Raw genomic sequence first — 21,906 nt, 5'->3', positions numbered from 1 at the left:
GCTGTATACTACAGGAGACAAGCTGGTCTGGCTGTATACTACTGGGGGCAGGCTGGGCTGGCTATATACTACTGGGAGCAGGCTGGGTTGGCTGTATACTACTGAGGACAGGCAGGCTATACACTACATGGGGCTGGCTGTGTACTACTGAGGGCTGGATGTATACTACAGGGGGCTGGCAGGCTATACACTACATGGGGCTGGCTGTACACTACTGGGGGCAGGCTGGGCTGGCTGTATACTACTGGGTGCAGGCTGGGCTGGCTGTATACTACAGGGGGCTGGGCTGGCTGTATACTACTGGGGGCAGGCTGGGCTGGCTATATACTACTGGGAGCAGGCTGGGTTGGCTGTATACTACTGAGGACAGGCAGGCTATACACTACATGGGGCTGGCTGTGTACTACTGAGGGCTGGATGTATACTACAGGGGGCTGGCAGGCTATACACTACATGGGGCTGGCTGTACACTACTGGGGGCAGGCTGGGCTGGCTGTATACTACTGGGGGCAGGCTGGGCTGGCTGTATACTACTGAGGGCAGGGAGGATATACAATACATGGGGCTGGCAGTATACTACTGGGGGCAGGTTGGGCTGGCTGTATACTACTGGGGGCAGGCTGGGCTGGCTGTATACTACAAGGTGCAGGCTGGGCTGGCTGTATACTACAGGGGGCTGGGCTGGCTGTATACTACTGGGGGCAGGCTGGGCTGGCTATATACTACTGGGAGCAGGCTGGGTTGGCTGTATACTACTGAGGACAGGCAGGCTATACACTACATGGGGCTGGCTGTGTACTACTGAGGGCTGGATGTATACTACAGGGGGCTGGCAGGCTATACACTACATGGGGCTGGCTGTACACTACTGGGGGCAGGCTGGGCTGGCTGTATACTACTGGGGGCAGGCTGGGCTGGCTGTATACTACTGAGGGCAGGGAGGATATACAATACATGGGGCTGGCAGTATACTACTGGGGGCAGGTTGGGCTGGCTGTATACTACTGGGGGCAGGCTGGGCTGGCTGTATACTACAAGGTGCAGGCTGGGCTGGCTGTATACTACAGGGGGCTGGGCTGGCTGTATACTACTGGGGGCAGGCTGGGCTGGCTGTATTGTATTGTGACCAATGCATTTTCCATACTCGGCTTATACTCGAGTCAATAGGTTTTCCCAGTTTTTTGGTGATAAAATTAGGGGTCTCGGCTTATACTCGAGTATATACGGTATACAAAACCTGTGTGTTGTTTCACTGTAAGAAGCCACAAAGACGAGATTTATACAGCGGTCCAATCACAGCACGGCTTTAATTTTCTTCTCTGATTTTAGAAAACTTTTCATCAGTTCCTATTGGATGATTAATAAATCCGATCCTTGCTGCTACAACCAATCAGAGCAAAGAATGAATTTTTCTATGCATTACCGCTACTGGTTGCCAAAAGCAAGAAAAACGTATTTTCTTTTAGCCAGTTTCATACATTTGCTGTAGGGGAAATAAGCCATTTGGCAAGCACCATGGGGGATGTATCCTATGGCAGACTCCTAGGACAGTTCTAGGACTATGGACCACGGCTGCCAGTCAGACTTTTCTTCTTTGCAGTGTTCTTATGCTTTTTGGGGTTTTTTTGCAAGATATAAAAAGTCGCAGCACATCACATTGGTCTATGTTCATTTGTTGCATGGAAAGCCGCAAAACTGCGCCACACACAGACAGAAAATGTCAAGATACAGACAGTCCCCGAGTTACATACAAGATAGGTGACATAGGTTTGGTCTTAAGTTGAATTTGTATATAAATCGAAACTGTATATTTTATCGTTGTAGATCCAGACAAAAAAAAAAGGTTTTGCCCCGGTGACAATTGGAGTTTCTAAATTTTTTGCTGTAATGGGACCAAGGATTATGAATAAATCTTCATTACAGACACCTTACAGCTGATCATTGCAGCCTGGGACTATAGTAACATCCAGAGAGGTCACCAGAGGTCACAGAGGGCAGAGGGGTCCATCTGTAACTAGGGGTCGTCTGTAACTAGGGGTTGTTCTTAAGTAGGGGACCACCTGTACAGAACCCCAAATGTTATAATTATAACACTTAGTATGTTAGGGCATTCAGGGGCTTATTTACTAAGGATCAATACCAATTATCCAGGAAATGTGTGGAAAGCAAGGACTGCTATGAACACCAACTATATGTACCTATATACAGGCCTTGTACAACAAAGTACACAAAATATATGCATGAATACCATAATATGGAAAACACAGAATTTTATTGAACAAAATAATAATACACATATGATCACTGCAATAAAAACAACCCATAAAATCAAACCCTGGGGGACTAAAAGTACACCGCCAATCCTGTACACCACACACCAATCACATTGTAAACCACAGTCAGTCAATACATTACAAGTGTAAACATAAGGTTTCAATGTAACACACAAGTCAATCAAAATAATATATTACAAGTGTAAACAAGAGGTTATAACATAAACCTAATCTAAGTAACATGGAACCTGGTAGGAGGTCATATAAACCAAACAAGACAAAATAAAGTGCATCGTGCAAAATAGCTATATATACCAACCAGGCTGCATATTGAACAGGAGATGTGGCGCTGTACCAGACACATTGGTACAGCGCCACATCTCCTGTTCAATATGCAGCCTGGATCTGGCCAGTGTATTCAGAACCATGCCAGTGCAATAACATGAGGGGAATATTATAATACCCTAAACAATATATATGTAATGTCTACACTGATCGACACTAACACTGAAAAACTAATCTACCAGTCACTGGATAAAAATAAACGGAAAACTGCTAGAACTATTTTTAACACTAGAGGGCAGCACTTCTTCATGAATAATTCCTAAGACTGTATAAAACCTGCATAGAGGCGAGCACCTGCATATATTCAGCTACAATACAGGGGGGGAACCAGCATACTGCATGCAATGTAAATAATGGGTGGACCACTTTCCGAAAACAATTGATAATATTTGCAAAATGAAGAGTTACATAATATTCCATTACACTTTGGGGCACATGGATCTCTTATTTTGCTTGGCTTTTTTATTTTTGTGCATGTGCACCTAATCCATTCTCCCTTCCAGGTTTCCAAGTCACTAAACGCCATAACGCGGCTGTAATACGAAGGTAAAACTCTTTTGTATCTGACCAGCAGAACAGAAGGCCAGGAGCACAAACCCATAACTAAGATACATGTGCTGTCATGAGATCATGATCAACACACACAGGGGGGGATTTACTAATTGTGGCGCAAGCACGACTGTCGGCATTGGAGATCAGTCTCCAGAAAGCACAGCCCGATGTATTAAAGTGGCGCACGGCTGTAAGTAATTAATGGGTAGACGGTAATAATCAGTCGCGCGCCATAAAAATGCCAACATCAATGAGATGTGCGCCAAAATCTTACATGGACTGCGCCTTAATTTTGCTCTCTGACCATTTTTTCTGGTTTATTGTGCGCCAAAAATTGCGCCAAAAAATGCCGACAAAATACACATAAATGTGACGAATAATGTGGAAAAGTTAGGCCACGCCCACTTGCGAAAAAAAAAGTTGGAGGAGTCGGGATAGTCGGAAACATCTGTTCTTTCTGGCGCAAACTCATTATAAATGATCCACAACAATTCTACCCCCAAAAAACCCAAAAGGTCCCGGCATTTTTTAGGCGCAGATACGATAATACACGTCACCCATTGTGTCGAAATGCGTTGGTCCTTACATCAGCTGTACGTGTCTACATGAATTTATTGAATAAAGGAACCTTTGTGATATTGATCGTCTCCGCGTGTGGTACAGAGCGCTGGATTCCATATCTTTACCTGAGATCCATGTGCCCCTGTGTGTATCATCCCTCACAGTTATCTGGGTCTCATAATACGGGAGCAAAGGAAGGATCTCCACTCCAGCTACTTGTGTTAAGCACTTTCAGCCGTTCCGGACACAATCCACGATATAACTCCATCACCTAAAAGAGCACAGATGGTGGAGCTCCGCTGGAATATGGAGTCCGCATGAACATCAAGGAAAAGAAGATACGGGGAAACTCACCAAACTACGCAAAACGGCTTGAGAATGCGCCAGGAAGCGAGAAACGGTCGGACGCCAGGCCCCGCTCCTGCCCTGTCCAGCACCTCCAATAAAAGGATTTTTGTATAGTTTGGTGAGTTGCCTCGTATCTTCTTTTACTTGATTATCTAGTTCTCTGCTTAGTGTCATTCACATTCACAGCACCTTAGTATCACAGAGAGTAATCAAAGCTGTGTGATACAGTGATCCGTGCACCTGTGTGACATCACATGACCAGGGATATAACGATCCGTGCACCTGTGTGACATCACATGACCAGGGATATAAAGAGCTGTGCACCTGTGTGACATCACATGACCAGGGATATAACAAGCTGTGCACCTGTGTGACATCACATGACCAGGGATATAAAGGGCCGTGCACCTGTGTGACATCACATGACCATGGATATAATGAGCTGTGCATCTGTGTGACATCACATGACCAGGGATATAAAGGGCCGTGCACCTGTGTGACATCACATGACCAGGGATATAACAAGCTGTGCACCTGTGTGACATCACATGACCAGGGATATAAAGGGCCGTGCACCTGTGTGACATCACATGACCATGGATATAATGAGCTGTGCATCTGTGTGACATCACATGACCATGGATATAATGAGCTGTGCACCTGTGTGACATCACATGACCAGGGATATAATGAGCTGTGCATCTGTGTGACATCACATGACCATGGATACAATGAGCTGTGCACCTGTGTGACATCACATTACCAGGGATATAATGAGCCATGCACCTGTGTGAAATCACATGACCAGGGATATAACGATCCGTGCACCTGTGTGACATCACATGACCAGGGATATAACGATCCGTGCACCTGTGTGACATCACATGACCAGGGATATAAAGAGCCGTGCACCTGTGTGACATCACATGACCAGGGATATAATGAGCTGTGCATCTGTGTGACATCACATGACCATGGATACAATGAGCTGTGCACCTGTGTGACATCACATTACCAGGGATATAATGAGCCATGCACCTGTGTGACATCACATGACCAGGGATATAACGATCCGTGCACCTGTGTGACATCACATGACCATGGATATAATGAGCCATGCACCTGTGTGAAATCACATGACCAGGGATATAACGATCCGTGCACCTGTGTGACATCACATGACCATGGATATAATGAGCTGTGCACCTGTGTGACATCACATGACCAGGGATAAAACAAGCTGTGCACCTGTGTGACATCACATGACCATGGATATAACAAGCTGTGCACCTGTGTGACATCACATGACCAGGGATAAAACAAGCTGTTTGTTTCTGCACTTTTACTGCAGTCATGTTTTTTTCATTTTTAAGAAAAATCTAATAATTTCCTTTCAACCTAAAGCTCTTTTGCCAGGACCCATATTATTTGGACTTGTCCCCTAAAACCAGAATCTATTTCAATTCTGTAGGTAACGCATTGCATGGGCAGTAATCATAGCGAGTCTGCAAGATCATAGGAAGCCAATTCACTCCAGGACGGTTTATTCTCATCTACAAACAGAGACTATGGGGCAGATTTATCAAGTGTCTGAAAGTCAGAATATTCTTACTTGCTTATGACAACCAATCACAGCTCAGCTTTCATTTTACCAGTGCTCATGAATATTTTAAAGGGGAACTGTGATTGGTTGCCATGTGCAACTAAGAATATTCTGATTTTCAGATGCTTGATAAATCTGCCCCTATGGGTGCATTCACATGTGGCGTTTTGGATGCATCAGAATGCGAGCGTCAAAACGTATGCGTTAGGCTACATTAACACTACAGTATGGGGGACGTATATATACGTCCGACGTATATACGGCCGATATATGTCCCCCATAGACGGCAATGAGCGCACGGCGCCCTACGGGAGAGGTACGGTGCCGTTCCGTACCCAGGAAAAAGATAGGACATGTCCTATCTTTACCCGTAATACGGCCCCGTGCGCCATGTATCCCTATGGAGAGGGGCGGGGGTGAGCTGCGCTACGGTACGGGCGGGCAACGGCAGTGTGAATGTAGCCTTAGCACGAGTGCATCAAAACACGTGCGCTTTTAAATTGTTACAATGTGCTTGGCTACTCTCAGCTCATCTCATAGTTCTTCTACCTAATTTTTACGTTTTTTTTTTAAGCACATGAAGCCATTTCTTCATTGCCGTAAGTGTAAGCAGGTGTAAAACACAGCTGCTTACACTTTCAGTAATGAAAAAAAAATGGTTATGATTCACGTCCTGTCGCATGCGTTTCAACGCGCCCAAAACACCACGAGAGAACGCAGCCTGAAAGATATAATCTATATTATTACATACAGGCGGTCCCCTACTTAAGGACACCTGACTTACAGACGACCCCTAGTTACAGAAACCTCTCACCTCTGGTGACCTCTCTGGATGTTACTATAGTCCCCGGCTGCAATGATCAGCTGTAAGGTGTCTGTAATGAAGATTTATGGATAATCCTTGGTCCCATTACAGCAAAAAAGTTTGAAACTCCGATTGTCACCGGGGCAAAAAAAAAATAAAATTGTCTGGATCTACAGTTATAAAATATACAGATTCGACTTACATACAAATTCAACTTAAGAACAAACCTACGGACCCTATCTTGTATGTAACCCGGGGACAGTGCAGTGATTATAGATTAGCTGTTGCAGTGATTGGCTTTCCTACCGATTATTATGGGGCATGCGTGTGGTATAAGGCATCTTCATACGTTCGCAGACGTGACTATAGAAATCAGTTCCTTATGACTTACCCAACCAGCTCCTGTTTAAATAAACTGACACAAACACTGGAGGCACCGTAAAAAAATCCACCACAGAGTTCACTTCCAGCCAAAACCACAGCTTGTCATTGGCAGCGATAAACTGGGAAGACAAGGGAGAGACATTGTAAGCAAGTCCAGCGACAACTACAGCAACAGCCAATAGCAGTAATAATATGTTTTCATTAACACTAGTTATGTACTATCAGTGTACAGCATAAACAATGGACACAAAAGGGAAGATTCACAATATTGTCCGAAACTTAAAGGGGTTTTCCCATCTGGGCCGTCACATTTAATTTAATTCATTTGCCATATGGAAACATTTCTTCAATTGGATGTTATTAAAAAAAGTGTTCCTGTGTGAAGATAATATCTCTTCACTGTAGTCATGCTGTCCCTTAGAAACGAGATGGCTTCCTTGGATACGACCACCTCACATTTTGGCAGCGGTGGCCAGACATGCGCTATTAAGTCCTGCCTGACCTCCTGGATTCAGCGATCATTATCACAGGACGTGGTACCTTTTCATATACAAACACCCTTTGTTTCTTTGTGAAATCCCTCCAGCAGTGGTGGTCGTATCCAAGAATACAGTCTTGTTTCTAAAGGACCATATCACTACATTTATGAGAAATTATCTTCACACAGGAACATTTTTTTAATAACATCTAATTGAAGAAATGTTTATATACGGCAGATTAATGAGACTGAATGTGACTGCCCAGACGAGAATAACCCCTTTAAACAGGGCAACTTTAAAATTGACGTCTTTATTGTGTGATGTCGAATCAAAAATCTTGCTCAGTTTGTCTACTGTAACTTCACACCTCTTACTGGTTGGCTTAGTTTATGCCCGATATATGCTAGTTAATGCGCCAAAATTAGGCAAGAACATAAACATTGCCATGATTTGTTGTAAAAATGTTTTTAAAAAATTCTGTGGCGCAAGACGTTCTAGACATTTAGGTGCACACTAGATTGATTGTGGTTGGAAACGGATTGAGCAATCAACTTCCTACATCTTTATCAGCTTCCCATACCAGAACCATAATAACAATAGTAATAGCAACAAACCTACAAAAATATTTATAATAACAGAGATAGAAGTTTTACAAATTCTTTTCAGGAAAAATATTCTTTGTGTAACAAAAAGATCAACAATTTTATTCTTATGTGTGTTCTAGGGAATGTAGGGTAACTTTTAGTTTTCTTCATTATATTCAGATTTTTTAAAACATGTTTTGTTTTAATTTTTTAAATGTTTTTAATTTTTACTATTATTTCAGCCCCCTGGAGCCCTACAACTGTTGATATGCTGCTTCTTTATTAGTCTTTTGCTGACAGTCTATTACTGTCTTTGAGAGCTGTTATTGTGCCAACCGATGACGGTTGGCACAAAACAGCCATTAAAGGGGTATTCTGGGAATATGAACTTCTGATACATTCATTTAGCATCATGGGTTTTTGTAACAAAACTCAATGTCATTAGTCACAAAATGGAGCTTAATTAGTTTGATTTTATGATTCACAAACTTTTATGGCATCTCTAAAGTATACAGAGTTATCAACAAAGATGGCCGCCACTGGAAACTACAAGTCCCATGATCCCTTAGTTGTCAGCAACTCCTCCCACCTCTTATGCTTTGCTCCCAGTGATGATCTAACAGGTTTTCTTGCTCTGTTACCATAGTAATGATGTGTAACTGCCATCACCACACACCGGCCCATTTGTATATGAATTATGCTGATTTCTGGAATACCCCTTTAACTTAATAGGTTAACTGCGGCATATGGCGCCATCCCAGACTGTGGCAGTGACCGGCAGGTGTATAATACAGATCACACCTGTTGTGTATGGAGAGCACTCGCTGCGTATGTCCTCTCCATATGCTCCTTCATGACCGACCAAATAAAGTCCCAATAAGTCCGGCAGCAAATGACAATGAAAATCTGCTGTGTGATATTTTGATGCCAAGTCCAAACAGTTTTGGATCACTCTTATATCTGAGGTTCCATGAAAAGCAGAAACCGGATTGATGCAAATCAGTAGCGAAAAACAGACGTTAACATTTCCTACAAAGTCTGTGTGCGGATGGCCTAGGGGTGTGTCCCGTAAATATGGCCAAAATATCACTTACCCGAAGTCCAAAATAAAGCAGGAAGAAGATGTTGAAGGCCATGTCTATCTGGAGAGTGAAGTCCTTGTAGAAGTTTTGGCAGGTTTCAATAGGGCTAAAAGAACAAAAACAAAAGAAAAATTATCTCCCCTCATAACTGTATAGTAATTGTGTTACACAACCGAGCAATTCAGAAAATATACAGAACAAAGAGTTTTAAAACTAATTTCTGTGATTTCTAAATTTTAATCCAACATGTATCCAGGGGGCAGTCTGGCCATTAAACCCACCAGGACCGTTCCTGGTGGTCCAACTGGTCTGGGGCCCGTTGTGAAGATAATTTCTCAGAAATGTAGTCATGTTATCCCTTAGAAACGAGATGGCTTCCTTGGATACGACCACCTCACATTTTGGCAGCGGTGGTCAGACATGCGCTATTGAGTCCTGCCTGACCTTCTGGCTTCAGCAATCATTACCACAGGACGGCTGCGGGACCTGCAGTAACTCCCGGACATCTCATATACAAAAACTTTTTGTTTCTTTGTGCAATCCCTCCAGCAGAGGTGGTCGTATCCAAGGACACAGTCTTGTTTCTATGGGACCGTATGACTTCATTTATGAGAAATTATCTTCGCACAAATCTTTTTGAATAACATCTAATTGAAGTAACGTTTATATATGGCAGATTAATGACACTGTATGTAAATGCCCAGACGAGAAAAACCCCTTTAAATTGCACAATTTGCGTGGAAACTCTCAAGATATAACTCCATGTAAGTCGAGGTTGTGATCCTCTTTCTGTCGGTTCCTGACTAGCAATAGCAATAGTGCAGCAGATGTTTGATATATTCCAAAATTAGGAAGGGCAAAAAATGTGGACGCCACTTTGTAGATAAGCTTGGTGATAACCGGTAATGGTGAGGTTATTTTGTACAGCTGGCGTACCAAGTTTCTTTTTTGTTATACTTGAAACCTTACGGTTTAACTAGGCGAGGCAGGGCCCCATAGCAGATCTCTGATTTGAGACCCCTACCCCATCAGACAATATACATATTTGTATACTCACACATTTATACACTGATATATACATTTATACACTGATTTATACATTTATACACTGATTTATACATTTATACACTCATGCGCACACCTCTATGCGCTTCCATACATTTATACACTTACACAGATGCGTCCCAGTAGCTGCTGATCACATGGGGGAAGTACACGGCAGGAATTAGAGATTTCATTACATTTTACCCATCTTGAAGATAATTTGCCTCTATGGTGGTTATTCTTTTGTATGGCAGAGATACATAGATGTATACATGTAGGATACATTATTGAATCAATCACCCAGAAATCATTGCACATATAGTCCACATCAGAACTAAAGGCAGTGAATGAATGGCTCCTTCCTTGGGGGTCTGACATGAAATTCGCTGGGGTGTGAGCCAAACAATATTGGAAAATGTACATTTTTCAATGAAAGAGTTAAGATAATAACGTCTTATCTCTGGATTTTCTATGCCACAGCTTCCATTAACAAAGCGTGGCTACAGCCAAAGCAGAGCTCCAAGAAGCCATCAATATAATGGATGGATCCGTCCCCTCGTGGAGAGCCGCAGAGTAATTAAATGTGTCTCTCTTCCAGCAGAACTGCATCAAAATCCCATGCGTCTCGGCTCAGCATCTGACATCTCCCGAGACGCGGCCTCTTTACAACAAACACTACCAAGGATTTCATTGATGCATCTGCTGAATGTTTTTCCAGATCAATGAAGTCCAGGTACACAACAGACCTTTTACCGAGGATCTCGTATTGTTTTGTGTCTCATAACTGGCAAAAGGCAACAAGTTACAATTTAGTTTTGTGATAAATGGCTTTAGGTAAAATTAAAGTACAACATCCCCCACCGGGGCCTTTTCTTGGGGCCTGGAGGCAGCCGGGGCCCAGAATACCGGAGCGGCTGGCGGTTGCGGCCTTGGGCGTGCTGATGACACGGTGCTTGGTATGGGGACTGGAGGACTGTCCTACAGCCTGGCAGCTCTCCAGCAGGTGGTGTGTGCAAGAAATATGGAGGGAGAGGCTGATGTACTGGTTCTCCCCTGGGGCAACCCCTGAGTGTCTGTAAGATAGGTCCCTGGGTAATGGATGGGGAGCCCGTGGTGGTAACAGCCGTATCCAGGGATCAGACGGAGGCAACGTTGTGCAAATTAACTCACAGTTCTTTATTGAACAACAGGCAACGGCCTAAACAGCAGATTTGGATTCTGGTACTGGAGTGGTCATGGAGAGTGGTCATCAGGAATAAAGCACCAGCCTGGTGGTAGATGCAGACTGGGATAATTGAGATGGAGCTGTGTTCAAACTGTGGAAGCTGCAGCTCTGGGTTAGAGTCTCCTGACTGAGTTCCTGAGATTAGTATCTGTGACAGCACTGAAGGTGTACTCCACACAGACCAGCTAATACCTGAGACAGACCATGAGGTCAGACTACTGACTGGACTGACTCTGAAGACCTTGTGCTCCTCCCTGCACAGGGGTAGCACCTCTCCAATCACACTCCAGTTTACAATACAGCCAACTGATTGGATAACATCTTACACCCATTAAACTATCCTTTGCCTTTCCAGGAAGAGGCTACAGCTGCAAGTTACCTAAGTTCTCCCTGCATTATCCTTTGGGTGAGTAGCGCAGGCTCACCAGATGTATCCTGACAGGGAAAGGGCCCTATTCGCAACTACCCCCTTGCCTATACGTTGGCAGGGGTGTTGCAAAAGCTTGCACCATACAGCATGCTCATGACACTTGTTTCATTCAGTAATAAAATATTAGGGTAATTAGTTTCAGAGGCTTTTGGAGCGCGTAGTAACCTCATAGTCCTCTGGGTGCTACTCCTCACCCTCAGTAGTTATTCATACCCGCCAGATGCTCTCGTAATACCCGCCTGTATGTGCTCGTCGTTTATGTCTTCTGGAGTATCAACAGAGCTCTGTGAAAGCGCAGTAGCTACTTCCCCTTGGCAAGGGACGTGTCTGATGTTCGTGAGCACTGCGCATGCGCAATAGACCGCATACGGCTGCCGGCACAGAAGCTGTGCGCATCGCCGACAGACAACAGCAGGAGTGTCTCCGGCAGAGGGGTAGGATGTACTGCGCTGGTGTAGAGCTCTGATGCCAGAGACGCGCTAGAAGATATAAATGAAGAGGCAGATATGTAATGGCTACTGGGGTCATGGAGTAGCCTTCGGTCTCAGAGAGCGCCATAAGTCTACAACATGCTCCCAGTAGCCTCTAAAACTAATTACCATATTAAACTGCATGTGCAAAAACGGGATGCAGCTGCTGCAGGGAGCGGAAATGTGCATGGGGAACTTTCCTTTGATTGTCCCTGTAGCCTCCGTTCACGATAATGTATCCTGTAGCTCGCCATGGGACACTGAATGAAACAAGTGCCATGAGCATGGTGTACGGCGCATGCTTTAACTGTACAATTGCTGAACATATACACAACATAAAGACTTTCACTAAATTACCACTTGTTCCCTTTTGCCAGTCATGTGCAGTGAGATTGTCTCGTTCTACTCTACACCGGTCTAATGAACAACACATTCATACAATTATATCTATAATATATATATATACTGATCAGTGTTGTGGTTACCTGCACGGTCAGAAGCAAGAATTTATTATGAAAATGAATGTATAAAAATCTTTGCTATATTTAAAGGGGGTTTCCCAGGGAAGAAAATTCTCACATCTCAATCCCCTAGTGATGTTAACACAAGAAAGTTAATTTTAACCCCTTACTTTACATTGTTACTCAGTTTTATTGCTGTTTTAGCTCCTATATCTCCCTCCACTGCTCAGTGTAAAATCCCAGGGTGTGGGCGGGGACTCTCTAAGCAGACACATTATCCATCTAGTTCTGTGGGGTGACAATGTGCTTAGATTATCAGGGTACAAGGTGTCTGTGCACTTTCATCTGGCCTCTGACATTGTACTAACACATAGAGAGAGGAGACAGATCAGAGATGAGATGCAGGAGATGATTCTACAGAGGCTGATAAACCATTACACTGTTACACTGTGAGCTCTGCTACATCTCACAGATATTTGCTGCCTCCCACTTCCCCTGGATCACTTATCTCCTTGTAGCTTGTAGTTTGCAGCCTCTCTCTCTGCTCTCGATCTCCTGGCAGGAAGTAATCAGTGAGTGTCTCTGAGCTCCGTGCAGGGGGCGTGGCTACAGCCACACAGCACAGACTTAAAGAAATCTTGTCTGAACGATCTCACACAGAAATCCAAGATGGCCGCCGTCTGACCCTAAGTGAGAAGTAACAGGGTCGTGTCTAGGGGCAACTGAAGTTGTGTACAGCAGGACTGATAGAGACAGGTTGGACTTATATCTGTGAAATGCTGCATTTTTGTTAATAACAGTGATTTGGAGAATGTGATATTTTGTTATTCTGAGTACATATAAGAAACTTGTCTTCGTGGGAGGAATACCCAAGAAATACTCAAGCAATGCCCAATTGTCTTTTTACAATTAAGGGTCATGAACTATAAGTCTGAAGACTGCACCAAATGAAATCAATGGATCTCCCCTTACAGTGGGTGCCCACTCTTCAGTTGGTAATTGGCATCATGCACATTTTACCTTTGCCGTATCGAGTTTATTTCTATTAAATGCATAAAAATGCTAAATTACAGCAATGCCAAGACTTTCATTTCAGGTGACTGTTATCAAGTGCTCTTGGTTATGTGCATGATCCAGGATCTCCCAATGCCTGGCAATGGAATAATAATCCAGGATCCCCTGGCAATGGAATATTACTGAAGGGCCCTTTATGGGACACCGAGCCCGGCTTATTATGAATTACAGCAAATGTCTGCTTCCATGTATGTCCTGGAAAATCCGAGCTGTCCACGCTTGTTTAAATAACACGGCACACGGCTGATAAATTCATATGAAAAAAATCGCCTCTCCATCCAGAAAGTTTAACTACTTCAAACAGATAGAGACCTCACATACAGAAAGACGAGCTTTTATTGAAAGAGTTGCTGTACATAAAAAGTTATTTGCACACTGCCGAATACCCGATGCTACTTCTGTACCAACTTTCATCCTTAAATCAGTAAAATGAGGCACATTTACTTACCCAGTCATGATGCGATACCCAATTCGGACTGTCCGACGCGATTCACTAACATCGTGCACCCCATATCCTGCATGTGTCGCTTCCCCGCTCAGGTCCCCGGAGTTCACCTTCTTCTTCCTGGTGCATGTAAGTGCATTGTCCGTGTATAATGCGCTGTGCAGGGAGTCACTAAGATCCTGCGCCCGATATCCTGCATGTGTCACGTCCCCGCTAAGGTCCCTGGAGTTCACCTTCTTCTTCCTGGTGCATGTAAGTGCATTGTCCGTGTATAATGCGCTGTGTGGGGAGTCACTAAGATCATGCGCCCAATATCCTGCATGTGTCGCTTCCCCGCTCAGGTCCCCGGAGTTCACCTTCTTCTTCCTGGTGCATGTAAGTGCATTGTCTGTGTATAATGCGCTGTGCGGGGAGTCACTAAGATCCTGCGTCCGATATCCAGCATGTGTCGCTTCCCCGCTCAGGTCCCCAGAGTTCTTCTTCTTCTTCCTGGTGCATGTAAGTGCATTGTCCGTGTATAATGCGCTGTGCGGGGAGTCACTAAGATCCTGCGCCCGATATCCTGCATGTGTCGCTTCCCCGCTCAGGTCCCCAGAGTTCTTCTTCTTCTTCCTGGTGCATGTAAGTGCATTGTCCGTGTATAATGTGCTGTGCGGGGAGTCACTAAGATCGTGCTCCTGATATGCTGCATGTGTCGCTTCCCCGCTCAGGTCCCCGGAGTTCACCTTCTTCTTCCTGGTGCATGTAAGTGCATTGTCCGTGTATAATGCGCTTTGCTGGGAGTCACTAAGATCCTGCGCCAGATATCCTGCATGTGTCACTTCCCTGCTCAGGTCCCTGGAGTTCTCCTCCTTCTTCCCGGTGCATGTAAGTGCATTGTCTGTGTATAATGCGCTGTGCTGGGAGTCACTAAGATCCTGCGCCAGATATCCTGCATGTGTCACTTCCCTGCTCAGGTCCCTGGAGTTCTCCTTCTTCTTCCTGGTGCATGTAAGTGCATTGTCCTTGTATAATGCCCTGTGCGGGGAGTCACTAAGATCGTGCGCCCTATATCCTGCATGTGTCACTTCCCTGCTCAGGTCCCCGGAGTTCACCTTCTTCTTCCTGCTGCATGTAAGTGCATTGTCCTTGTATAATGCGCTGTGCGGGGAGTCACTAAGATCGTGCCCCCGATATCCTGCATGTGTCGCTTCCCCGCTCAGGTCCCCAGAGTTCTCCTTCTTCTTCCTGGTGCATGTAAGTGCATTGTCCGTGTATAATGCGCTGTGCGGGGAGTCACTAAGATCCTGCACCCGATATCCTGCATGTGTCGCTCCCTGCTCAGGTCCCTGGAGTTCACCTTCTTCCTGGTGTATGTGAGTGTATGTCTTGCGACACAATTTGAATTTTAAATCCCACGCTCCAATGGCGCATGCCCCCCGATTTGTGTTGCATGAAAATTGGCGAGATTTGGCATGATCGTCCCGTTGGACGATCCGACTGATTTGGACTGAGCGTGGGATTTAAAATTCAAATTGTGTCTTTAACCCCTTACCGATATGCGCCATAATAGTTTGGCGCGCGCCAGGTCCCGTTGCATGGAGAGGGCTCACGGGGATCGCGAGATGGACGGGTAAGTAAATGTGCCCCATTGTAATGAATGAGGAGGAAAATCCCCATATACTGCCATACTGCAAGTATGGCAGTATATGGTAGGATTGATCAGACAACCTAGGGTTAAAGTTCCCTAGGGAGTTCGAAAGATTGTAAAAATAAACATTAAAAAAAGTTTAAAAATATATACAGTATATATATATAATAAAAAAAACCTAAAAATTCAAGTCCCTAAAATCCAAGCCCACAAGAAAATGATGCAAATGCGTTTTTTCACCATTTTCACTTCATTTGGAATTTTTTCCCGCTTCCCAGTAAACGGAGCTGAATATTTAATACCGTCACTATGAAGTGCAATTTGTTTTGCAGAAAACAAGCCGTCTCACAGCTCTGTACATGGAAAAATAAAAAAGGGGTTAAACCAAAAATAACCCATAGTTTACATATATCATGTTCAGATACAAGTACAGGCAGTCCCCGGGTTATGTACAAGATAGGGTCTGGAGGTTTGTTCTTAAGTTGAATTTGTATGTAAGTCGAAACTGTATATTTTATAATTGTAGATCCAGACATTGTAGCCCCAGTGACAATTGGAATTTAAATTTTTTTGCTGTAATGGGACCAAGGATTATCCATAAATCTTCATTACAGACACCTTACAGCTGATCATTGCAGTCTGGGACTATAGTAACATCCAGAGAGGTCACCAGAGGTCAGAGGGGTCTGTCTGTAACTATGGGTTGTCTGTAAGTCGGGTGTCCTTAAGTAGGGGACCGCCTGTACAAACAAGAAACATTATATACTGTTCAGAGTATTGTATTCCTTTCGCCACTTACTTTGGTTCTCATTATTCTGGCTTCTTCTATACTAATACTTTTCCCTCTCTGCTCTGTGAGCCGGATGCAGAATGACAAGAAACATTGTTACTCCTTCTGTTCACGCCCTGAACTAGTGGCTGTCGCAGTGGTTGCTAAAATCTGAAATACACTTGGGGGGACATTAATCATAGGGGGGTCTCAGGTTCGCCTGTTTTTGTGCCTGGTTTGCTCTTCTTTTTGGCTCCTGATCTATGATGGATCTGGTTCTGCCTTAGTAAATGCACTTTGGAATTGTCTCCTGTCCCATTCATTTGCGCCTAAATTAGCGCCAAATTTGTCTCAAATTGTTACACCTCATTTGTGAGCAATAATGAAAGGAGAAAATGTGACAGAACGTTCAGGGCTTCATCTCTGCACAAAAAAACTATCATTGTGATGTAACTGCAGGGACTAAAAGTGACAGAGATGTAAAAAAAAAAAAAAATTCTTGCTGAAATAAGTCTTTTCCTTTTTTATTATAATGTACAGTAAATGGAGACTGATAATATTCTCAGATCTGTACAATAAGACAATAATCACTCCCAGAGATGATCCTATAGACAATGATGGAGTCGTTACTGGAGACATTTTACATTATAAAACTGCTCCGAAGTATTTTCCATGTTGCATAGAGGTTATTCTTCATTTGGGAACCTAAAATGTCTGTTTTTAGTAATGAAAAGGGAAGTTTTTTGGAAGTGCAGCTGCTCGGAGTTGGTGCATTTTCTGCGCCTATTTTGTGCCTTTTTAGGTACACTTTTGTGATAGATCCCGAGCAAACATCTGTATAGGACGAACTCACTATGTCAGATAAGGCGCAGGGACTCAAAACCACTAAGTGCCGAACTTTGCCACGTGCCAGAAAATGGCGCATAAATGCGCCTAATTAACGAGATGCGCCAGATTTTTGCGCTAAAAGACGCTCAAAACAGTCTAACAGACTATGATTAATGTCCCCCTTGATGTGAAATTATTTAGTGTATATGATCGCGGAGGGACACAGGGTGTGTCATAAATCTCAGTGCACAGAGTAGGGTTGAATGATTTACCATGCTGAAATTACAAGCTCTCACAGTGGGTTAAAGTGTTGTACAGCAGCTTGTGCTCACCCCTGGCTTTTGGGTCCAGTCACGACTCTTTCCTCTAGAATTACACCACTGGCAGCAGAACTTTGGTGTAAATGTATCTACGCCTGTTTCACACTAGTGACCTCCAATGATAATATCATAATAGCTCCGTGTATTCCTCAATCTAATGAAAGCTACATGCAAAGATGATTATCGTTTGCCAGGATCTCCTGAATCTGCATGTGCGGCCGGCAGCACTAATCCCGTTGTCCCAGAAGCCTTTGCGGCTCCATTTAATTAGCCTGAAAGCCTCCACCATGTGTCATCTGATTAATCACATTTCCCGTCCATTGTCTTCCTGTGACACTCGGTGGTCAGAGGACGTGGCTTTAGTCTAATCAGGTTTTCCATATATAAAATACATTATAGACTTTATCTTTATGTGTCATTACATCTATTGTTTATATCAGGTTTCTGTAATTTGTGTTGGGGGGGGGCACACATTTCTATGTTATTATCTATGTCTGTGCTATTATATATCCCAGCAGCTCGGTTCTGTTCTCTGTTCTGTTCTCTGTTCTCTTCTCTGTTCTGTTCTCTGTTCTGTTCTCTGTTCTGTTCTCTGTTCTGCATTAACCACTTTTTGGCTTCCATCCCATAACTAGCAGAAGCAGAATTCATTGTATAGATGGTAACACAGGAACCTCCATTCCCTATAGGTCAGTGATGGGCAACCTTTTGAGCTTGGTGTGTCAAAATTCGTAAAAAACCAAGCATAACTCGGGTGGTGTGTCACCTTGACAAAAAAAACATAATTTTGTGATATTTATAGTTTAAATAACATATATGTATAATGATTTAACTTCTAGGGTTCTTTAATCCTAGGTTGTGTGATTGATCCTACCATGTACAGGCAGTCCCCGGGTTACATACAAGATAGGGTCTGTAGGTTTGTTCTTAAGTTGGAACTGTATATTTTATCATTGTAGCTCCAGCCAGGACTTTTTTGGTCTCTGCGACAATTGGATTTTTAAAAATGTTGGGTTGTCATAAGAACCAGGATTAACAATAAATCTTCATTACTGACGCCTGTGATAACTGTTACAGCTGATTATTGTAGCCTAAGGATAAAGTACAGGAAATTACCAATATCCAGAGGTCTGTTTGTAACTAGGGGTCGTATGTAAGTCGAGTGTTCTTAAGTAGGGGACTGCCTGTACTATAGTATGGCAGCATATGGGGATTTTCCACATCATCTATTTATTACAATGTGCTGGACAATCTCTCAGCCTCCCGGCTACTGCACCTGGCCGTGTAGGAGCCGAGGATGAACTTTAACTCTCCGGCAGCCGCGTGTCACTGAAAATGGCTATGCGTGTCAGCACTGACACGCGTGTCATAGGTTGGCCATCACTGCTATAGGTGATACATGCAGAGAACGCCTATAAATCAATTGCAGACGGTCCCCTACTCAAAGGGAACCTACCACCACGATTCCACCTATAAAGGTAGATCGGGTGGTAGGTGGGTCAATAGGACGTGAGGATAGACTTTTTTTGGGCTAATCCTCACGTCCCCGCACTTTTTTGGTAACTTTTATTATCCCTATATGTAAATTTTGTTATGTGGCTACTGGGGCGTGGAGTAGGCGGAGCTGAGGCTACACGAGGCGGCTACTACACGCCCCAGAAGCCTCTTTACTCCTCCTACCCACAATCTTCGGCGCGCGGCTCCTCGTAGCTGCGCGCCCTCGTCTGACGAACCTGCCGTCTGCGCATGCGCAGAACAGCAGGCCCGCGCCTGCGCGGTCACTGCTCCGAAGTTGTGCCTGTAGAGTGACCTGGTGTTATGCTGCTGCGGCAAGTCCAACCCGATTTGCGGCGAGCTCTGGTGAAAACCGGGCGCCACTTAGACTTCCCTCCCAGGTGTCGCCTTACGTGGTACCTGCAGGGTCCACTGCCCCTGAATCCTGACAATGACCACAGTCCCGGTGCCTCATTGTGGAGTGAGTGTTCATGGCTTATCAGGATGGATTTTGGTGGCCCCAATAATCATGAGCTGCAGTTTGATAAACTTTTCGGATCGTCTTCTTTTTATTCTAATTGGAAAACATTGGAGCTCACCAGTGAGTTCAGTGCGTGAGTGTGAGTGTGAGTGCGGTCCGGCAGGCCCTGGTGGGGGAGGGTTTGATTATTAGGAACCAATTTTGAACTTCCTGATATCTACTGGCGGCACGAGTACAAGGACTGAAAATAAAGTGACTTTAAGAGACTGGTGAAGGTTATTACCAAAATGATAAATCCTCATATATTATCTCTCCCATCCGTTCACTGCCGCTCGCCTGATACAGCCTCAGACTCAACCTGGTTAGAGGGAGTAGTATTCGGATAGGTGTGCCTGTCTCTATAAAAAGGGGCACCACACTGATGGGTGGTGGCCCGGGGCAATGGGAGCACCAGCAGAGGGAAGCATAACTTATACAGATCTTTTTTTAAACCCTGGACAACTAGGGAGACTTTCTCATAGATCCATGGCCTCTGTCCATCTAAAATCAACCTTTAAAATTATGCTAATGAGTCAAGTGGGCTCTGGTGGTGGTGGTGGGGGCATTATCAGAGCCCCTCTATGCTGTAGCTTTAAGGGCTGTTACACTGTGCAGAAGCACTTCTCCCCTTCCACTGTGTGAGATTATATCAGATAAAGGGAAATGGGGAAGTACTGAGGGAAGTGGAGGGGCATTATCAGAGCCCCTCTATGCTGTAGCTTTAAGGGCTGTTACACTGTGCAGAAGAACTTCTCCCCTTCCACTGTGTGAGATTATATCAGATAAAGGGAAATGGGGAAGTACTGAGGGAAGTGGAGGGGCATTATCAGAGCCCCTCTATGCTGTAGCTTCAAGGGCTTTTACACTGTGCAGGAGCAATTTTCCCCTTCCACTGTGTGGGATTATATCAGAAAAAGGGAAATCGGGAAGTGCAGAGGGATCAAAGGCTGTGAGACAGTGTAACATCCTGTAAGCTGCAGCATGGAGGGTTTAGGGTAACACCCCTGGAGCCCTTCTAGCTCATAACAGTCCTGGATGTATGAGTAAGTGTCCCTGGTTCATTACACTTCATTCTGATTTTCCTTTTATAAAGGGTTTGCTTATACGTAAGTCTTACTAAATGATTATGACCAGAGCGACCTTAATGCTCCATACAGGTAGACACTATGGGGGAGATTTATCACAAGTCTTTTAGAGCAGATCTGTTCTAGTTGCCCATCGCAACCAATCAGAGCTCAGCTTCCATTTTCCCACGGCAGTTTTTAAAATGAAAGCTAAACTCTGATTGGTTTTCATGGGCAACTAGAACAGTTTAACCTCAGAACCTGGATGATAAATCTCCCCCTATGTGTCATAGTGGGCAGTGAACAGAATTGAGATAAGTAGGTAATTATTACACCGCGGTCACTTTCATCTCTTCCTTTCTTGAGGTTGGGAAATGTCACATTAACATTTACAGGAAGAGTGCGGCCAGGATTCCCGATTATCACAAGTGTAGAATACAATGGATATCAATATTTATTCTACAGAGTCAGAATCACACAATGTTGTTTAAATGTTTCATCATATACAGAACATTCTATTAGAGAATTATCGTTATACTGGATACTCACTTGGATGAATCGATGAAATATATCACCAGGGCCCCGATGCTCAGAGCAAAGACAGTCACTACCTGGAACAACAATGCAGCAGCGTTAGTATTTCAGGGACCAATCTCAAGCATCCAATAACATGGATAAAACAAATATGTAAGAGTCAGAGGAAAAAGGTTTTGTACCGTGTTCGCCAGTTGAAAAAGTTCCTGTTGCTTTCCCCACAAAGGAAAATTAGACCCCATCCATGGGATAGTGCCGAACTTGCTGATCAGTGGTGGTCCCAGTGCCGAGACCCCCACAGATCGCAAAAACTATCCATCGGACACCTCGTGGCTCCGCAGATTAATGGAGCAGACGGCCGCGCATGACCGTTCTGCGCCATTAATTTCACTGGAGCTGACGGGATATTGCCGAGCGCCGCAATCGGAGATCTCCATAAGCTCCATAGAGATTCATGGTCATGCGCAGCCGTCTGCTCCATTAGTCCGAGGAGCCACGAGGGGTCCAACGGATAGTTTTCGCGATCTGTGGGGGTCTCAGCATGGATAGCACCTTTGTGGGAAAACCCCTTTAACAGGAATT

The 21,906-nt window shown here is 44.3% G+C and overlaps 1 protein-coding gene across 25 annotated transcripts in view; it reads right to left on the bottom strand.

Annotated features, from left to right (window-relative positions):
* KCNMA1 (potassium calcium-activated channel subfamily M alpha 1) overlaps positions 1–21,906 on the bottom strand; it is a 382,597-nt gene that overhangs the window by 202,803 nt on the left and 157,888 nt on the right. For all 25 annotated transcript variants that reach the window (XM_072130535.1, XM_072130534.1, XM_072130537.1 and 22 more), the window contains exons 3-5: positions 21,340–21,401; positions 9,029–9,122; positions 6,879–6,990 (exon numbers count right to left, since the gene is read on the bottom strand). In XM_072130535.1, coding sequence (XP_071986636.1) covers positions 6,879–6,990; positions 9,029–9,122; positions 21,340–21,401 — 268 coding nt within the window. The remainder of the gene's footprint in view (positions 1–6,878; positions 6,991–9,028; positions 9,123–21,339; positions 21,402–21,906) is intronic.

This window comes from Engystomops pustulosus, chromosome 11 (genome assembly GCF_040894005.1).
Source record: "Engystomops pustulosus chromosome 11, aEngPut4.maternal, whole genome shotgun sequence".
Lineage (NCBI taxonomy): Eukaryota > Metazoa > Chordata > Amphibia > Anura > Leptodactylidae > Engystomops > Engystomops pustulosus.
Note: the sequence above shows the minus strand (reverse complement) of the source record. Positions and strands in the feature narration are given on the sequence as shown.